General features: G+C 50.8%; 2 protein-coding genes across 3 annotated transcripts in view; one reads left to right on the top strand and one right to left on the bottom strand.

Moving 5' to 3' along the window:
- MED9 (mediator complex subunit 9) overlaps positions 1-12,090 on the top strand; it is a 13,120-nt gene extending 1,030 nt beyond the window's left edge. The window contains exon 2 of the mRNA XM_004712950.2: positions 11,639-12,090. Coding sequence (XP_004713007.1) covers positions 11,639-11,855 — 217 coding nt within the window. The 3' untranslated portion in view covers positions 11,856-12,090. The remainder of the gene's footprint in view (positions 1-11,638) is intronic.
- Positions 12,091-14,334: 2,244 nt separating this feature from the next.
- On the bottom strand, positions 14,335-16,014 carry RASD1 (ras related dexamethasone induced 1). Of its 2 annotated transcripts, none has more exons than XM_004712951.2 (2): positions 15,646-16,014; positions 14,335-15,466 (listed from the first exon to the last, which is right to left on the bottom strand). In XM_004712951.2, exons 1-2 carry the CDS (start codon positions 15,929-15,931, stop codon positions 14,925-14,927), a joined length of 828 nt encoding a protein of 275 aa, XP_004713008.1. In that variant the 5' UTR covers positions 15,932-16,014; the 3' UTR covers positions 14,335-14,924. The 2 variants fall into 2 exon arrangements, with proteins under 2 accessions (XP_004713008.1, XP_045149410.1); XM_045293475.1 differs by having other exon boundaries at positions 14,335-15,392.
- Between the last annotated feature and the right edge of the window lie 2,570 nt (positions 16,015-18,584).

Below are 18,584 nucleotides of genomic sequence, written 5' to 3'. Positions count from 1 at the left end.
TTGAGAGCCGAGTGGTATAAGAATGAGACTGACTAGATGCACGGGCTCTGCAGTGGCCACTGACTGACTGCTCGACTTTGCTCCAGCCCTCTTGAGCAAGTCCAGTCGCTCTGAGTGAAGATAATACGTTGGCCCCTTTTTGAATTCAGCCCACAGGTTGAATCCTCTCCCCCGTGCGACACACAGAAGTGCTGTAGATTTGTGCCAGTTAGGAAGCGAGGGAGAGACAGTGAGAAACCCACATCATTTAAAATGATAGGAGGGTGAGGCGATGGTAGGGAACGTTAAAAGAAACAAGCTTCCCCGCCAGATTAGCTGAATGGGAGTCATTGCCAGCCATTTGTCTAGCCTTCAGGTAAACCCGGGTTTTCAAACTGATCCCTGTAAAGGACACAAAATGGAAGGTCTCTGCGATCCCCTATTTTTACTTGTTATTTCGATTGGTGTGTTACTTAAATACATATACACAGGATACTAGATGCTACTGGTAGCTCTTATTCAACCATTAAATCAAAATAAATGTCTCAAGTAAGTCAAAGCAAATATTAAAATTCAAATGCATTTAATAGGCTCTTTAATATTTTCCTAAAATGGAATCGCAACTCGCAGTGTGAAGATCAAACAAAACTCAAACTTGTCACCACCAAGTTGATTCTGACTCCTACCACCCCTATAGGACAGGGTAAAACGGCCCCTGTGGGTTTCCAAGTCTGTAACTCTTTACAGGAGTAGAAAGCCTTGTCTTTTCTCCTGTCAACATGAAGATAGTGACCATTAGTGGCCTGTATTTTGACCTTAATAACTCCCACTACTTTCTAGTCCATTCCCATTCACAGTGACACTATAATACAGGGTAGAACTGCTTCGTGGAGTTTCTCAGAAGATAAATCTATGGAGTAGACCACCTCTCTTCCTCCCGTTGAGTAACAGGTTTGAACTGACGACTTTGTGGTTAGTAGCCCACCACTTACCTTACTATGCCATCAGGTCCCCTTTTGACTTTAGCCAGCCTAAATTCATTTGCTGTGGGATGTATGAGGTTACCACCACCTTTCAGTCAATTGCAAATCCTTAGTTCGGGCTTCATTTAACTTTAATTGGTATGAACACAAGTAAGGCAGACTGTCCGCCAGCAGTGAGTTTGCAAATGCAGACTACAGTCTTGGTGCAGTTCTGGATTATGAAGGGCTATCCAGGTTAACTGAGAGTATATTCCTCAACCCCAGTAGAGTAGTAGGTTTGTGCTGCCCTTAGGATAGGACAGCAAATTTTACTACAGAGAACACAGACTTTGAAGTTAGATAGTGCTAGGTTTAAATATATTAGGCCTTATCTCAACCTGTGGATAATAATAATGGACTTCAACCAGTGGGTCCAAATAATCGCTCTATAACAGGGGTCCTCAAACTTTTAAAACGGGGCCAGTTCACTGTCCCTCAGACCCGTTGGAGGGCCAGACTATAGTTAAAACAAAAAAAAAACTATGAACAAATTCCAATGCACACTGCACATATCTTATTTTGAAGTAAAAAACAAAACGGGGCAAAAACACCCGGCGACCTGGATACATATCCTCTGCGGGCCACAGTTTGAGAACCCCTGCTCTATAGCATGCTACTGGTGACCTTGCATCGGTGAATTCTCAGAGCCTCTTTTTCTCACATGAAACCAGGATTGTGTCACGTGCGTTGCAGAAAAGATGGTGGGTTGATTGCTTACTTTCATCTCAGTTCCCTCTAAAAGGACAGTGAAAGGATTAAAATAAAACTAAACTGAACTGAAAAGAACAGGGAGATAAATGATTGGCAGAAGTCTGATGGCCAAGGACTAACGCCATACAAATTCCTTGAGCCGCTGGCCTTTGTGTGATTCAGTGCTATGGGATTGTCCAGCTCTCACACAGAGGAGGCAATGGAAAATACCATGGTTGGATCAATCACACCTTAGTCCTCCAAGTGGCATCTTTACTCTTTCATACTTTAAAGAGGTCTCTGCAGCAGCATTGCCCAGCACAATATGATGTTTGATTTCTTGACTGCTGCTTCCATGAGTGTTGATTGGGGATCCAAGCAGGATGAAATCTTTCCCCTGTGACCACGGCCTTTCCCAGATTTCAGATATTGGTAGTATCATAGACCAGGGAACTAATAAGGATGACTTAACGGTCTGAGTAAGAAATTGATCCCCGCAGCGCTCTGATGGGGAACTCCAAGCCATGGGGAACCTCCCTTCTTCCATCTGGGGACAGGATTAAAGTACCGCTCTCTTTAGGACTGGGGACACTAGACCTATTGCAGGGGTGGGAGAGCCCTGGTGGTATAGTAGATTTTACATAATGGTTTGCTAACCAGAAGGTCCTTGGGAGAAGAAAAACAATTTCTGCTCCCATACAGGTTTGCAGCCTCAGAAACCCCCACAGGCAGTTCTACTCTGTCCTGTAGGTCGCTGTGGGTCAGAATTGACTCGATGGTTGTGCATTTGAGTTTAGAGGGGTGAAACCAGGTTAAAAATAAGAATGAAGAAAAAGCTCCCAACCTGAATAATGAGGCACCACCCTAAGGGGTTTCTCCCCTACTTGGTGTCTGGGCTGGTTCAAGGGGTTATTACCTTCTCGAATGTCTGGCCAGCCCAAGAGAAAGAGCCAGGGGTTCCCCAAGCAAGAGCCTCTGTCCTCTCCTTGGAAGATAAAAACAGATCATTTTATAATAAAGTAATAGATTTCGACTCTTTTTCTACTCGGGGCTTCCACTAAGACTTTCAATACTTTACTCTTACTGGACAAGGCCATTGAGTATTTGAAGAAAACAAAGGATAAAACGGGGGCCGGCAACGGCCACTTGAAGGAAATGCCCCATGGAGGGGAAGAGAGCAAAACAAAGGCTAGGATCCAATTAGTATTTTGATCTAGGTGTGTGGATTTGAGTTTCTGGGCTGCTGAAGGAAGGGAACAAAATGTGATCGGGCAGTGATGGAAGTGGGCACTCGGACCAAAGGGAAAGAGCTCATCAAGCCTGAGGCATCGGAAGACTTGTTGAAGGATGCTGCCCGTGATGAGTTAATTCCTGCAAGTGGGGGAGGAAGGGAGATGGTAGCCAGTTCATGAGTAAAAAACCTGCAGTCAGGAAATAGCACACCTAGAGATACTAGCGTGTAAGGGTCCAAGAGGAAGGAAAGAAAGGAAAAACATACGGACAGAGGGACCAGGAGACAGGTCAGCGCTTATCATCTGAAGGAGCAGAGACTGTCCTCTGAGGGGTAAGGAGCTGGGGAGGCTTTTCATCCAGGGGTGACATGGTCCAGTTTATGCTTGAGGTAAATATGGCTGATCGATTAGGAATCTGGGTGTCAGTCCTGCCCAGAGGACAAAGGCTGGCACTGTCCAGAACCAGACTTGGCCACCCAATATGGCACTTCCTAACTGATTGCTCCCTTCTGTCACTTGCTAAATGGTCTTTGCATTGTGTGTTTACCCCTTTCCCAGTGATAAAAATAAGGACATACAACCTAGTGGGGAGTTTAACCTTGCTTATTATGCTCACAAAGAACCAGAGTGTTACGATAGTTTTGTTCTTTTAATTTAACAAATGCAACTTCCTAAGTAAAGAAAAGCATAAAGTGGGAGAAAAAAAGTATTCCTTCCTCTAAGTCCCCTTATATTAACTGATGTTAATTCTTTTTTTTCCTTTAAAAAAAATTTTAATCATTTTTAACGAGTTCTTACATATAGAATAACCCATAATTCAATCACATCAAGCAGTATTGTACAATTGCTACCAAAAGATGTTAATTCTTTAGGAAGTCTCCTAGGAATTATATATACATCTTTTCAAAATTTTATATAAATTGAGATCACACTGTCCTTTGCATTTTTCACGTAGTGTGTGAAAATCTATTCATTTAATAGGTGAAACCACCTTTTAGACCTTAAAAAAAAAGCCCTGGTGGCATAGTGGTTACATGTTGGGCTGCTCACTGCCAGGTCAGCAGTTTGAAACCACCAGTCACTGTGGGAGAAAGAGTTAGTTTCAGAACTTCTCCCAGGCAGATCTGCCCTGTCCCATAGGGTCACTGTGTGTCAGCATCGACTTGATTGCATTGCTGTCTTTTTCGATCTTATGATGTACATAAAATATACCTTATTAAAGTTATTGCAAGGAGCCCCATTTTGTGAGCGCCCCTAATTTATGAAACTAAGTCTTTCATTTTTGCACTGTTTGGTTTTCTAATTTTTCCTGTTAACCAACAGTGTTGGAGTAAGCATCCTTATACAAGGGAAGCTTCAAAAAGTTTCTGAAAACAATTCCATTAGCTTTCCATTCCATTTACCACAAACTTTTTGGGAACCTCATATTTGAATAATTTATTATGCAACAAATCTTGGCAGTAAAATTGCTAGATCAGGAGACATATACATTTTTCATTCTAATAGCTATTGCTACATTTGAAGTACTGCATCTTGTTCGCTAACTCTTCCCAAACATCATCTTGTCGTCTGGTCTGCTCCAGTTGACCTAAGACACTGACTAAACTAAATCCAAGACTCCGAGTTCATGGTCATCGAGTCGATTCCGACCCAGAGCAACCCTGTAGGACAGGATAAACCTGCTCTTGTGGGTTTTGGAGACTGTAACTCTTTACTGGAGTAGAAAGCCCCACCTTTCTCCCAAAGAGCAGCATGGTGGTTTCAAACTGCTGACCTTGTGGTTAACAGCGCAACCCGTAACCACTATGCCACCAGGGCTTCCTTTTAAACTATAACTCTTCTCAGAAAACATTTTATAAAGTACTAAAGTTGTATGTGTATTCAGAGTACCCATGGTTATAAACTAGAAAATGAGCTCCTTCCATCACCCAACAGGGTAGAACCGCCCTCTGAGTTTCTGAGACTGTAAACCCCTTATGGGAGTAGGGAACCACTTCATTCTGAAGAGCGGCTGGTAGATTTGAACTGCTAACCTTTCAGGTCACAGCCCAACACAAAACCACTATGCCACCAGGGTTCCTGGCATTTTATGGCCACACCATGGATTTAAACAGCTCTTGCTCAAGGATGCATGTTTTGCTGTGGCTGTCAGCATATGAGGAGCCTTGGTGGTCGTGTGGGCTCTGTACTGAACCACAAGGTCCATGGTTTGAATCCACCAGCACTCTGGGGAGAAAGATGAGGCTGTTTCTCCCATGAAAATAAAAAGTCTTGGAAGCTCGGGGCAATTGTACCCTGTCCTAAAAAGTCTCTGCAAGTCAGAATTGACTCAATGACAGTGAGTTTGATTCTTCTCTTCAGCTCCCCTCCCCCCCCCTCGTTAAGAGTTGTGAACAGCTTTAGGAATCTTATCTCACTGAACTCCTGGGCTTCTCTTAGGGAAAGTTCTAGCAATAGGAGATGTGGACTTAGTACTTGATCGCTATGATGAAAAAAATCACCTTGATTAAGGGTAGCAGATTAATGTAACTACTGCCAATAATAGGTATACCTGTAACAAGTTAACCTGGCAGAAATTGTCTGACAGATATATGTTTACATCACCATCAAAAAGAACAGCTGCTTACATACACACAGCCAGGCAGCTCGTGAGCTTTGCTTTCTTGCTGTAGAGGTTTAGAGTCCTGGTTTCAAAAAAAGAGCCCAGACTTTTTGCCCTCCATTCAGGGATCTCTGCAGACCGCCTTCAGGTTGCTGTTCCCCAACCCTGGAGCGAGTGAGTGAAACCCACAAGACTCCTGCCTCCCTTGCTTTGCCCTTGAAAATGCTGCACATTGGATAGATTTCATAGAGAGCCAGCTCCCCTCTGCCTACCCCCTCCACCCACCCACCTCCGCTCTCCCTGGTCATTGGGAACACACATGGTGTGGTGTTGACAAAAGCCCCCTGGCTCCTGTCACTTCTGTCCTGCTTCGTTTCCTCTCATAATTGTAGGTAAAGAACTACTTAACTTGCTTATCACTTGAACTACTTCTGTGGTGTCAAAGTTGGCTCCTTGCTTCTACCTGGTTACATAGAAAATGTTAAAGAATTTTAGAATGTGATTCAAGTGCCTGTGTTGATTGAATACTTTTGCCTGATAGGCTGAAGATTATGACTACATATTTATATTATTTTTAAAGAGTGAGGAAAGGGAAAAGGTAAAGCCTCACTTTTATGCCTATACATTTTTCCTGTTTATCAACAACAAAAAAACCTTAGTATCAAGTTGATTCTAACCCTTGGCAACCTATGTGTTGCAGAGTAATACCAGAGCAAACCATATCTGCCACTCAAAAACCCAAACCTAACCCACTGCCATCAAATCGATTCTGAGTCATTCTATAAGGTTTCCTAGGTTGTAGGTCTTTACTGAAGCAGACAGCCTTATCTCTCTTCCAGGGAGCAGCTGGTGGATTTGAACCATGACCTTGTGGCTAACAGTCTAGCACTTACCGGCAGCACCCTTTCAAGGCTCCTTCTGCTCTGCCCAGGGACATCTTGTACCTTTAAGAAATGCTATCAATCCTGGCCCTTGGAGCCCTTTCTTAGTTTATGCAAAAGCTACGTTGTAAAAGTACAGACACAATGAAAGAGGCCTCTTGAACCAAGGAAACATTGATGGACTTACTCCAACTCAGAAAATCTAATCAGAGTATGGAAGTAAATCTCCCAGTCCAAGAATTCTGGGTGACGGTTGTCCCTATTTGGCCCTATGGCTTTGACCAGCCAAGCCAAAAGTATTTCATCAGTATGGGTGCTTTTTTCAAAAATGAAATTACATTTTAAAAATTCTTCAAAATTCTAAATTTTTAAAATTGTTAACTAGTGGCCAGGAGCCATCTTTGACCCTACCGAGTTAGCTCAAGTGAGGAACACCCTATCTTGTTCTTTCCCTTCAAGTTTGGGACAGATTGCTAACTAAGTCTGTTGGTGCAGCAGGTCAGTAAGACCTTGCTCCTGGGAACAGGGTGTTTGCTGACCTGCCTGCTTCCCACACAAGTGTCTATTTCAGTCTGATGGGCCCTTCATGCCAGCTGAGGCTGCCCAGGTGTGCTGCAGGAAGTGGCCTCCCACACTGGCCCAGGGTCCACCATGAGTAACTGCCTTGTCCACACTGGGTTTACTGATGCTCTCAACTGTCTGCCTCTGTTTCTCTGTGGACCAGATCCCAGTATAAAGAATGAGGGCCCCAATGGAGAGTATTTACCGATTACTTAGGCTTATTTCTGGGCTTTCTTAAAAACCTTTCACTCTTCTACCACTTTGTATGTGTTCACTCACACGGTGTATAATCCACCCAGCACCTGCTGGCCTCCACTAGCGTGTCAGTGTGAAGAGGCAGGGGTGTGGGCCAGCATGGAGAGTGCCCTGACTGAGCGTTCGCTGGGCCTGCGGAAGCAGTAAGTAGACCAGCATGACTCTCCCACAGGGTGGGAATGCACTTGGCAGGTGTTGTCTGGGGTTGGGGTGAGGAGGCATCTGAGATGTTAGGAGGAGCAAACCTGGGTCTATCTAGAAAGGAGGGACAGGGCGCCGGCTGGGGCGACATGATTATTAGGTGGGTATTGAGAGCAGTAAGATACATGAAGAGTGACCCTCTCTAGCACACCACATCTGGAAAGGTGGGGCACCCTCAGCGAGAGGCACATGGAAGAAGCTAGTCACAGGACCTCCCCAGGTCACGCCATGACCAAAAACTCACTGCCATCAAGTTGATGCCAACTCATAGCGACCCTGTAAGATAGCACCTATGAGTTTCGGAGACGAACTCTTTACAGAAATAGAAAGCCTCGTCTTTCTCCTAAGAAGCAAATGGTGGTTTTGAACTGTTGACCTTGGGGTTAGCAGGTCAATGCATAACCAGTGTGCCTTAGGTCTGTTTCCCAGACTCCAGGGAAACACTGGTCCCCATTGGAATCAGAGAGCTGGAATTCAGGACGGAAGACCAGGCTGCGGAGGAGCTCACAGCATGTGAAGAGGTGGGAGCAGATGGACAAAATCTGGGATATTTTGTAGTTTTTGTTTTTCCCAAACTTTTTTTAGTACTAGAACTTCTTATTGCTTCCTCCTTAGGAAGAATGTTTTTTGCATGTAACCTATGGGCAGATAGCACAGTTGGGAGCTCCAAGACCCACAGGTACTGTCAGGACAGGAGAGAAATGCACACAACCAATGATGAGTAAAGCCAGTCTTGTCCCCGTCACTGGTGTGCACAGCAGTTTGGCTTCTTTAGAAGGCATTTTGGTAGCATAATTTTTAATTTAAAAATTCAGATATAACCTTTGAGCCAAGAAGCTCACTTTTAAGAAATTATCTAACAGAAACTTTGCACAAGTGCCTAAGACATAGGTGGAATACATTCATTGCCATTCTGATTGCAATACAGATAAATTGCATGTATTTCAAAACCCATCAACAGCGAGTACAAATTATTGACAAATAGCTATAAAATTATCTGCTGATTACATGGCAGTGGTCAAGTGAAACGAAGCAAGATGCAGAATCATGGGTCTAGCACGGCTACGTGTCTGTGAAAACGACAGAAACTCAGGTGTTGGAGGGCTGTGACTAGGCTGAACGGAACTCTGAAACAGAAGTGATCTCTGGGAAGTGGGATGAGAGAGACTGTGTTCTAAGACTTGGAGAGCTGTCGTGTTTCCTTTTGACTCTCTCCGTCAAGCATTTATTCCTACCCGTTGTTTTTAAAGACTGTCTGGAAAGGTCGAGAGCGCCAGTGTGTGCACTCTGAAAGGAGACGCATCCAGCAGCTTCACGCCTCCAGGAGCTGGTGAGGACAAAGTGGGACCTCTGTGGCCAAGAATTTGGAAACAGGCAACCACGTCAGAAGCCACAGAGATGCTCAGGTTTGGTGACTGTCCAGTGACAGTGAGGAAGCCAGCATCCAGTAGCGCGTGGACTGAAACCTCTGAATGCTAAGTGGCCAGTGATCAGAAGACCTGTGCTTGGCTGTTGCCAGCGACTGCACCTTCCTGTTCCAAAGCACTGATCCTTGGGGGGGTGGGGTGGGGGGGTGTATAGTCCTTCTGTTTGCCCGCCTAAGCCCTTGGTGCTTTGTCAGAAGTCGGGTGACACTTCCAGTCTGTGCTACTGTGTCATTCTGTGTACACGGGATGTTCACACAGCAACAGACCTTCAGGGAATGCTGCCAGCCAGACTTCTCTCCAGGCCACTGTTCACAGCATGGTGAGGCCCACAGTGCCTCGCCCCGCACGCCCTCTGGCACACCTTCCATGCTCCTGACCTGGCCCTGCTCCTTTATTTCCCTCCTAAAGTTGGGTGATGACTAACATCCACACAAAGGCAGGCCCACTCAGGCGGTCTGCTTTTATTCCCTTGATATCTAGGTCTGTCCCCTTTTCTTTTGTTTTGAGGCTTTCAGCCATCCTGCTTAGCAGGTTCCCACCTGGTTTGAGCAGGTTCCTGAATAGAGTGTTTTCCTCACCCCAGGAGTTAGGGCTATTTACCTCCCCCAACTGGGGCAGGTTGGGGATCTTGCAGAGAGGGCTTCCCTGGGGCTGCATGGCCTCCTTTCTGCTCTGCTCAGCTCTCCTCCACGCTGGGCTGCCTGTCTTCACTGTCTCCTTACCGAAAGCTCGCTTACCAGGTAAAAAATAGCCAGCCCTCCAGGTATGGGGCTTTTCAGAAAGGAGCACCTCACACTTTTGCGTTTCAGATCTGAATGTTCTTTGAGACCAGGTTGTGTTTGCTTGGAGAACTTGATCGGCATCACTCTCTTCCAGTGTTTTGTGTTTGGTTTTTGCCGTGTCCCTTCAGACTCCTGTGGTGATCCTTTTTCTTAAGAGTGTATTTTAATTTCAAAGCTCCCCTGGGACTTAAATCCATAACCAGCATTGTTAGCACCCACCCACCCAACTGTGGTTAGTGTGAGGAGTCCAGATGGTCTCTATCCTGAATGTAGACCCACGCTGAGACCGACACACATTCAAGTCACAGTTGCTCCTGATTGGCTTACTCTCAGTTCTCATAAATACCAATTGTCCCCCTTAGAAATTGGGGTAAGACATTCCACTCATAGTCCTTCAAACTCACCATCAACTTGATTCTTACTCACAGTGACCTATAGGCCAGGGTAGGTCCCCTGTGGTTTTCCAAGACTGTAGCTCTTTATGAGAGTAGAAAGCCTCATCTTTCTGCCACAGAACGTCTGGCGATTTTGAACTTCGGGCCTTAAAGTTAGCAGCCCATTGCGTAACCACTGTGCCACCGGGGCTCTAGTCCTAGTCCCTAGGAGGTTCAGATGGCTAATGTGCTGGGTTGCTAACTGAAGAGTTGGTGATTTGAATTCGCCCAGAGGCACTTTGGAAGAAAGGCCAAGTGATCTACTTCGGGAAAAACCAGCAGTGGGAGCCCTGTGGAGCACCGTTCTACTCACACATGCGGAGTCACCATGCCTTGGAGCCTACTCAGGGCCACTGACCCTGGGTCTGTCATTGTGTCTCACAACTGGGCTTCAAATGGCAGCAGACCATCCATTTCCAAACACCCCATCGACTCTGCCTGCCCTGAGTTTTGAGCTGACGACAGTGAGCAGACAGTGGCAGCTCTTCCTCTGCCAGATGTGTTCGTCAGGGGCTGGGTGTTCTGTCTGCACAAGCAGAGACACGATGACTAGTAAACGTGAGTTAGCACCATCTGGCTTGAGAGATCCCACCAGGGATAAGCATTTGGTGAAAAAAGTAAATGTTCGGTGACACTGTTCCCTCAATGGTATACTTTCAGAACAGCTTGCCGAGCTGTTTTTTTTTGTCTCAACAGCTTGATTCCTAAGACCTAAGGCTCTTCACTTACTCACCTTGAAAAGATGTTCAGGGACCACTTGCATGCAGGCTCTCTGATCTTAGACAGCGGGAGTTGTTTGTTTTGTATTGTTGGTTTTTTACTTTGTTTTGTTCTGTTTTGATTTAATTCTAACTGGGAGCAAGGCTCTTAGGGGAGTGAGCCTTCCTTTCAACGAGTCTGGCCCAGAGGCAAGAGTTGACAAGACTGTGGCAGGGAGACCTTGTACCTCTGAACATTTCCAGTCACTCATAACTACTTTCAAATGTATAAGCACCCTTGTGGAAATGAGTCTGTGTGTTAACAGGCCCGAGTATGCACGTGTCAAGTCGAATGTCACATCTCCTGATGGGCCCAGGGTAGGATCGAATGGAAGGGATGTGGCGTGGCTGCACACTCTCTCTGACCTGTGGCATCGGGTCTTGGAGATGGTTTGTCCCTTCTTCGTTCAGAAATGTGAGCAGCTGTAAGCGTTCGTTCTCTCAATGCTGGTTTCTCGATTGCCAACAGTGCCCTAGATGCTGGGTGGTAGGGAACATGGCCGAGCCAGACAACACAGGCACTGCCCACCCTCTGGAGCAGATGGCTTGGTGAAGAATGCAGATTGTAAGGGACGAGTGTTGTGAGCTATGAAAGGGCTGTGTTGGCCATGGGGGCCGCAGACTGACTGAGCACCACTGCTGGCTGGCCAGTGCTACACCAACGAGCTGGTCCTGTCTCGGGGGCTCGTGGCCTAGGCAAGGGACGGTGGACAAGCAGGGTCGGAGGGGGCTGGCAGACCATAGTGGTGGGCTCTGTGGGGACAAGGGGTGGGGCACGGTGCGCAAGTGCTGATGCTGCCTCTGCCTTCTGTAGCATGGACAAGGACAGCCCTGACATCCACCAGGACCTGAACGCGCTCAAGACCAAGTTTCAGGAGGTACGGAAGGCTGTTGCCAGCATGCCTGGCATCCACTTGAGCCCTGAGCAGCAGCAGCAGCAGCTGCACAGCCTCCGGGAGCAAGTTAGGACCAAGAACGAGCTGCTGCAGAAGTACAAGAGCCTCTGCATGTTTGAAATCCCCAAGGAGTAGCATGAACACGTAGCCAGGAGCGCCAGACCCTACGTACTCCCCATGGCTCCCCAGGAGAGCCTGTACCAGACCTCAACTCTGACCGTCCGCATGGAGACTGAACTCGAAGGCTCTAACAGAGCCCCTGTACATCCGAGTGTCTAGGTAAATAAAGGCCAGGCCCTGCTGCTGGGAGGTAGGCTGCGGGGGGGCGGGCCCTCTGCCAGAGGCCGGCTCCCCTTGCTGCTCTGAAGAACACGAGGTGGTGTTCTTTCTGCTTCCTTCCCTCCCTCTCCTTTTCCCCTTGGTGCCTACCAGGTACATGCCGTTCCTGTGAAGGCTGTTTGCGCAAACATTTGCATAGAACCCACTGGATGAATTATACCTGCCTTGGGATACCATGAATTGAGAGAAAGAATGTTGTTTGGAAAGACTATAGGTAGCTTTACACTCTCCCCACTCAGCCTCATTTGGGCCCTTCCTGCAGCCCCTGTCTCCAGCTTCTCTGCCTCCCCCGTGTTTTCCCGTAGCTCTTGCTCCCTTGCTCTCCTTTCACCTGTTGGATCCTGTCACTGGCCGCTTGATGCCAGAGAGTGGCAGCCCTCAGCAGAGCGCTCTGAGCTGACAAGCTGACTGCCCCTCTTGCCTGCGCTGAAGCTGCTTGTCAGCTGAGCAGATCTTGCCCTCCTAGCATTAGTGGGCAGGTGCTGGGAATTGCCTCCTCCCCTGGCCGCCTCACAGAAATGTTTTGCAGCACACAGTAACTACCCTGCCACACCAGCATGGTGGCCTGCACCTCGGCTCAGGGTGGCAGCTGAGGCACCATTCTGAGGCAAGCAGGCCAGTGCAGCCCTCGGCCCCAGCCCCGCGCCAGTTTCTGCCAGGCATGGCCTTGGATTTATGAGTGCTCCCCACCCCCCACCCCCGACGGTCAAGTTGGGAGTCTATGCCTTGCCTTTAAAGGATGAGAAGTGACTGTATGGTGTTTAGATCTACAAGTGGACACCTCACCTGAGCTGGGCTGGCCAAGGGCCCTATCAGATGCCCACTGACTGACCTTGGTGGCTGGAACTCTGGCCGAGGTGTATTTAGAGGGTGGCTGCTTGGGTGGGAGCCCAGCACAGCAGAAGAGCATGCTGTGACTGTAAGTGGGCCCTTACCCACCAGCCCAGTTCTCCCTTGGAGCTGCTATTTAACTGAATCAGTTATTTTCTAGAGATTTCAAAGTAGTGTGTGGGCCGCTTTTAAGGTCCTGACCAAATACCATGAACCTGGGGCACATGGAAACAAACTACTAGGGTCTCACTGTAAGGCCAAGGTGGACACAGGGCTCCTTGTAGGGTGCAGGAGGAGACTGGTGCCCTGCCCCCCTCCCCCTCTCCCCCAACACAGTGTTTATAGCCACCTTCCGCGGACTAGACTGCGTCCGGTGTTTTCACGGGTGGAAGTTTTTGAGGGTGGGGTCAGAATCCCTCCTGCTGCCCTCCCAGGAGGTCTTGTATCTGCACCGAGGAGCCCACAGCAGGTTGCCTCGGGGCTAGCCGACAGGAAAATGTTTGCTTTACTTAGAGCGTACACAGAATAGTGGAAACTTGACTCCTCTCTTCCTTACCCCGACCCCTGACACACCAGTCAGCCAGGCCAGCGTCAACAGAGTCAGTCGTCTCCCGGAGTGGCCAAACTGCCCGCCCAAGCAGGTGTCCTTTTGGTAGTTTGAGGAGGTTGGAGTCTGTGAGGGCCTCCAGAGCGGGGTGACATCCCTACACGTAGCCACTTGGGAGACAGGGCAGGCCCTCATGCTCAGTACCTTTCACCCGCACAGCAGCCCCACGAAGATGGCACTCAGGCCTCTGCAAATGAGAAATGGGCCGACGTGGTGGGTGGGCTTTGCCCTGAGTTTGCAGGAGCTGTCTGTCCATAGCAGTAGGGGATGCCCTGAGCAGGCACCCGGAGACAGGGCAACGGAGCAGCATGGCAGACGTGCAGGGGACCCCATTGGGGGCAGCAGGTGTTGCCTGGGGGTCGAGTGGGAAATCTGGGTTTTTAGCTGCCCCTGGGTCTGGTGACAAGACAGCGGGGCACAGTTCTGGGGGAGCAGACCTAATAGCCGTTGTCCCGTCACTGAGAGGACAAAGAAACTTGGAAACTGAGCTCAACTGAAGCCAGCACCAAACAGGTTAATAAATACACCGCAACAGTTGAGTGTGTGGTCAGCTCCTTGTCTGTGTAGCCTGGTTTTCCAACCTGCCCCTCCCAGGGAGCCCTTTCCCAAATAGAAGGGCTTTACCCATCTTGCCACATTGGGGTGGGGGCATCTGGAAATCGCGAGAGCCATTTATTCCATGACTGTTGATGTTATCCCGGGACAGCAGGGCGGACTCTCCAGTCTGGGAAAGGTGTGTATAATTCCACATCTGTACAAACACCCACCATGCCACCCTTCTCCCAACTGCCCGCCCTCCGGCCAACTTGTAACAGCAAAGAATGCCACATTTTCCATTTTAAATTATTTGTTTTATATTTAGAAAAACAAAACACAACGAACACTTTAAAGATGGTCTCACACACACAGTATATAAACACCCGGGTAGGATTTTGTTCATGACACCAGAACTTAAAGTGCAAAATGCATGGTTTGTTATTTTCTCCCGTCAACAATTTCACACACACGTGTAAACAAGTCGCTTGGGTCAGAGTTGTCCAAAGCCACCAATTGGCTTCTGAAGGGCAAAAGCTTTCACCAGCTGTGATGACAACCCAGACCCCAGACAAGATAATGCCCCTGTGGCCTCCCACCCTCCTCGAGCCCAGGGCAGGATTCTGCCTAACTTCCCTGTCGCATCCCCAGCCTGCTCTCATCCTCGGGCGAGCACACCCCCCTCCCCTGGGCTCGCGCTCCCCCAGTCGGGGCTGCGGCGAGCCCAGTCGGGGCCGTTCAGTCCTTCCAGAGCAGATGGCGGGGACTTCTGGAGGCGCCCGCGCATCCCCGGCATCTTGGAGCCGTGGGCGCGCGTGCTGGCTGGAGCCGCGGATTTCACTTTTAAACAAAAAGGTTCTCCGTGTGTTTGGTGGCCGGCGCAGCTGGGGCTCCTAGCTGATGATGCAGCGCTCCTTGTCCTTGGCTTGGCCACCACCACTGGCCTTCTCGCGGATGTACATGAGGTCGCTGTGCACGCTGGGCCTGCGGGCGAAGGGCGCCACGATGCCGACGGCTTCGCCGGGGTCGCCGCTGGCGCGCAGCAGCTTTTTGCCGCGCAGCCCCTTGTGCAGCACGTCGCAGTACTGCACCGACACCTTGCGGTGCAGGTCCGGACTCATCTCGCTGGGCAGCTTGGCCATGGCGAAGAGCGCCCGGAACATCTGGTCTAGGCTGCTGTTCTTCTTGGCCGAGATCTCGAAGTAGGCGCAGCGCTGGGGGTCGTCCCCCACCAGCTGCTCGATCTCGCGCTGCCCCACTTCCCGGTAGAAGTCCCGGTCCCCCTTGTTGCCGCAGATGACCACGGGCACGTCCACGTTCTCCTTGGTTTTGTTCTTGAGGCAAGACTTCGTGTCGAGGATCTGCTGCTTAAGCCGCTGCACCTCCTCGAAGGAGTCGCGGTTGTCTAGGCTGAACACTAGGATGAAGACGTCCCCTGCAGGGCACAGAGAGGGAAGAGGAAAGGGTGAGGGTGGCCGCCGAAAGGACGGGTTGGGGGTGCGGACCTCTCCCGCCGCGCAGCACCAGGCGCGCGGTGGGGCGAGTCCAGGGGGGGTCTCCGCGGCCCGCCCGCCTCCCGCTGCCCGGGGCTCAGACCCCGCCGTGGGCACTCACCAGTGAGGATGGAGAGGCGCCGCATGGCGGGGAACGGGTGGTTGCCGGACGTGTCGAGGATGTCCAGCTGGTAGACCTCACCGCGGATGGAATAGAATTTGCGGTGGAAGTCCTCGATGGTGGGCGTGTAGGTGTCCTCGAAGCGGCCCGTGAGGAAGCGCGACACGATGGCCGTCTTGCCCACCTTGGACGAACCAAGGATGACCATACGGTAGCAGTTCTTGGCCGGGATACTCAGCTCTGAGTCGCTCGGACATAGCTTCTTGATCATCGCGGCCAGTTTCATTTGGTGCCGGAGCCACGGGAGGTGGACGCGGGCCGAGGGAAGGCGCGAGGCGCGGCGGCAGTGCGCGTCCCTGTTGCAGTCGGCGGGGGCTCGCAGGCGCTGGGCGGTCAGTGCGCTCTGGCTCCCCGCGCCCGGCCGCCGACTTTATGAGCGTCCCGGCCGCGCCGCCCCGCCCCTCCCGCTGCGTCACCGCCCCTCCGCCCTGCGCCGCAGCCGCTCCCCCGCTCTGCCCCCTGCGCGCCCGGAGGAACTGCACCCCGGGGCCGGGGCCGTCCCCGCTCTGCAACACGCACGTGCGCGCAATACCTGCTTCGAGGCTTCGTTTCCCCAGGGAAGAATTTTAATTCCGTAAAAGCAGCGCCTGCTAGGTATCTACCAAGAGCCCGGCACTGTGTCAAGTGTTGGACATACATGATCTTTCAGAGCCCAGAACATCAACCCCAGCCCAGCTCCGGAACCAGTCCCCGGCCCCGCGCGGCTGACCGACCTCCCTCCAGTTTTCAGGCCGACCCTGCTGGGCCCCCAGATCGGAAATGGGCGCTGTGCGTGCAGCGGCCGCCAGGGGGCAGCAGAGGGCGCCACCGGCCGCGCGGAGACGGCTCTCTGGGCTGTGGGGAGGGGCGAGGAGCAGGGCAGCCAGGTCTGGGGTCCAGAGGGAAGCGGAATGCCGGCTTTGCGGCGCGAAGCCTGGTCTCGGCAGCGCCTTGCTCCAGGATTCCCTCCACTAGAGCTGCTCTGTGGGCTGGCAGGGCTCATAGCCATCCTGTTCCTACCCCTGACTCCCAAAGACCCAGAGGTTCTTGTCCTAGACCAGCGTTCCTGTCCTCAAAGCGCTTTTGTGGACCTTTACAACCCCTTGGGACAACATTCCCAACATTTTAGTTGGTGAGCCTGAGGTTTGGAACCAGGGGGAGTTCGGGAAGACCCCGAGATCATGACCCCGTCTCTTAAATCCATTTCCAGGACTGGTCTTTTCTCCAGTGAACTTCTCGGCGCTCTTCGTGGCTGCAAACAAGACAGGAAGTGGGCACCTGGAGCGAGGGGGCGGCTATGGACTCCTTGCTTCTCAAGGCATCCCGGTACAATGGCTAATTTAGCATTTGACTGTTAACAGATAAGGCTGGCCTTATCTCTAAGGGGAGACAGATTCCATAAGGTACACTACCTTGAAAAGGCCCCGGATAAAGTGGGAGAACAGTGTGGGGCAGAACTCAGAATCATTAGAGACCAGCCTACTGGTCAGACTCTGGCCCTTCGTCACCCTGCAGATGTGGAGCTGAACTTACCCGTGCATTTAGAGATCAACACAGTACTTAAGATCAAAGGGGCAGCACTTGCCCAGGACAGAGAGCTGGACAAGGAGGAGGAAACAGAGGAGAGAGAGGAATGCTGGTTCACAGAGGGCACCGTGGACGTGTCGAAATGAAACGTGTGTGAACTGTTGGATGTAAAACTGACGGTCTGCTCTGTAAACTTCACCCACTTCATGATAAAAAGTTTTTAAAAAATCGTTACAGTCCCGAAAGCCCAGGGGCAGTTCTTCCCCGATGGCAGTGGGTTTGTGTTGTTGCCCTGCCTTCAGGAGCCCTGGGGGCATATGCAACCAACTCTTCACCTCAAGTCAGGAGTTCAAAACCACCAGGTCCTTTCTCCATGAGGGAAAGACAGGCTGCCCACTCCCCAAACTGTTGGTCTACCCTGGAAAGAACTGTCCTATTGGGTCACTGCGAGTCGACTCGATGGCAGTGAGCTTGGTTTTTTGTTTCCTCGGGGCTTCAGTTCCCTCTCCTGAGGACGATGGGGCTCTGGCTCTGTGACCACTTTATAGGGGTGGCCTGGTAAGGAAAGCAATGCTAGACAGTGTTCCCGGGGGTCAGACTCCAAATAGCAGCCCGTGCCGTGGAGTAGAAGTGCCCCGGGGGGTGCTGCTTGGTTGGAACCTTTACTGAGGCAGACTGCCAGGCTTTTCTCTACCAGAGCCCTGGCTCACTGACAACAGTGCATGGACGAGCCACGAGACACTAGCCGGGCAGACAGGTGGCAGCTAGTTGATCAGTAACCAGGAGTGGGTTGATGCTGCTGAAATGCCCAGCAATAGGCCGTCTGGAAACACGCTCTCCACCTGGCACTCATGAAGAAGCCATTACCCTCCCCAGTGACAGGATCTGCTTTTACTGTGTCTGGTTTGGGAGGGACCCAGCAGGCTAATAGCTTGGCCTCCCCCAGGCACACACACTCGGGTCAGGGCGCTTTGACTCTCGGAGTGATTTGTGGGAGAATGATTTGGCAGCTGTCTGCAGCTGGTCCAGGCCTCAGGAGGCGCTCACCTCAGCCACAGCCATGACTTGCTGACTGAGAGCAGGGCACTGCGCCCAGGGCTGCTATGGCTGGTGGTGGAGGGTGTGCGCTGCAAGGGGGGCAGCCAAGGGCGCAGTGGGGCAAGGCCTACATTGCCTGGGACCTACAGAGGCCCTGTGTGGCAACTGAGCTCGGACTCCATAGAGCTTGGATCTCCTTCTGTGGGCTGGGAGTACACCTGGACATGGCCGTCCTCACCGTGGCCCCTGCCCTCCGAGGTTAACATCTTGGACTGAGGTCCGAGGGCCCCAGAGTGGCGGAGTCATCTGGAGACCCAGTGACAGGCCCAGCCTGA

The sequence above is a fragment of the Echinops telfairi genome, unplaced genomic scaffold, assembly GCF_000313985.2.
Source record: "Echinops telfairi isolate 266 unplaced genomic scaffold, ASM31398v2 ScPeMD7_2010;HRSCAF=2546, whole genome shotgun sequence".
Taxonomy (NCBI): domain Eukaryota; kingdom Metazoa; phylum Chordata; class Mammalia; order Afrosoricida; family Tenrecidae; genus Echinops; species Echinops telfairi.
This window is presented reverse-complemented; position numbering and strand designations above follow the sequence as displayed.

Bases quoted from the DNA above. Each gene is read 5' to 3' on its own strand.
- RASD1 (XM_004712951.2), bottom strand. From the start codon at position 15,931: ATGAAACTGGCCGCGATGATCAAGAAGCTATGTCCGAGCGACTCAGAG. The intron at 15,467-15,645 runs GTGAGTGCCCAC...TGTGCCCTGCAG, and splicing joins GCGCCTCTCCATCCTCACTG to GGGACGTCTTCATCCTAGTG.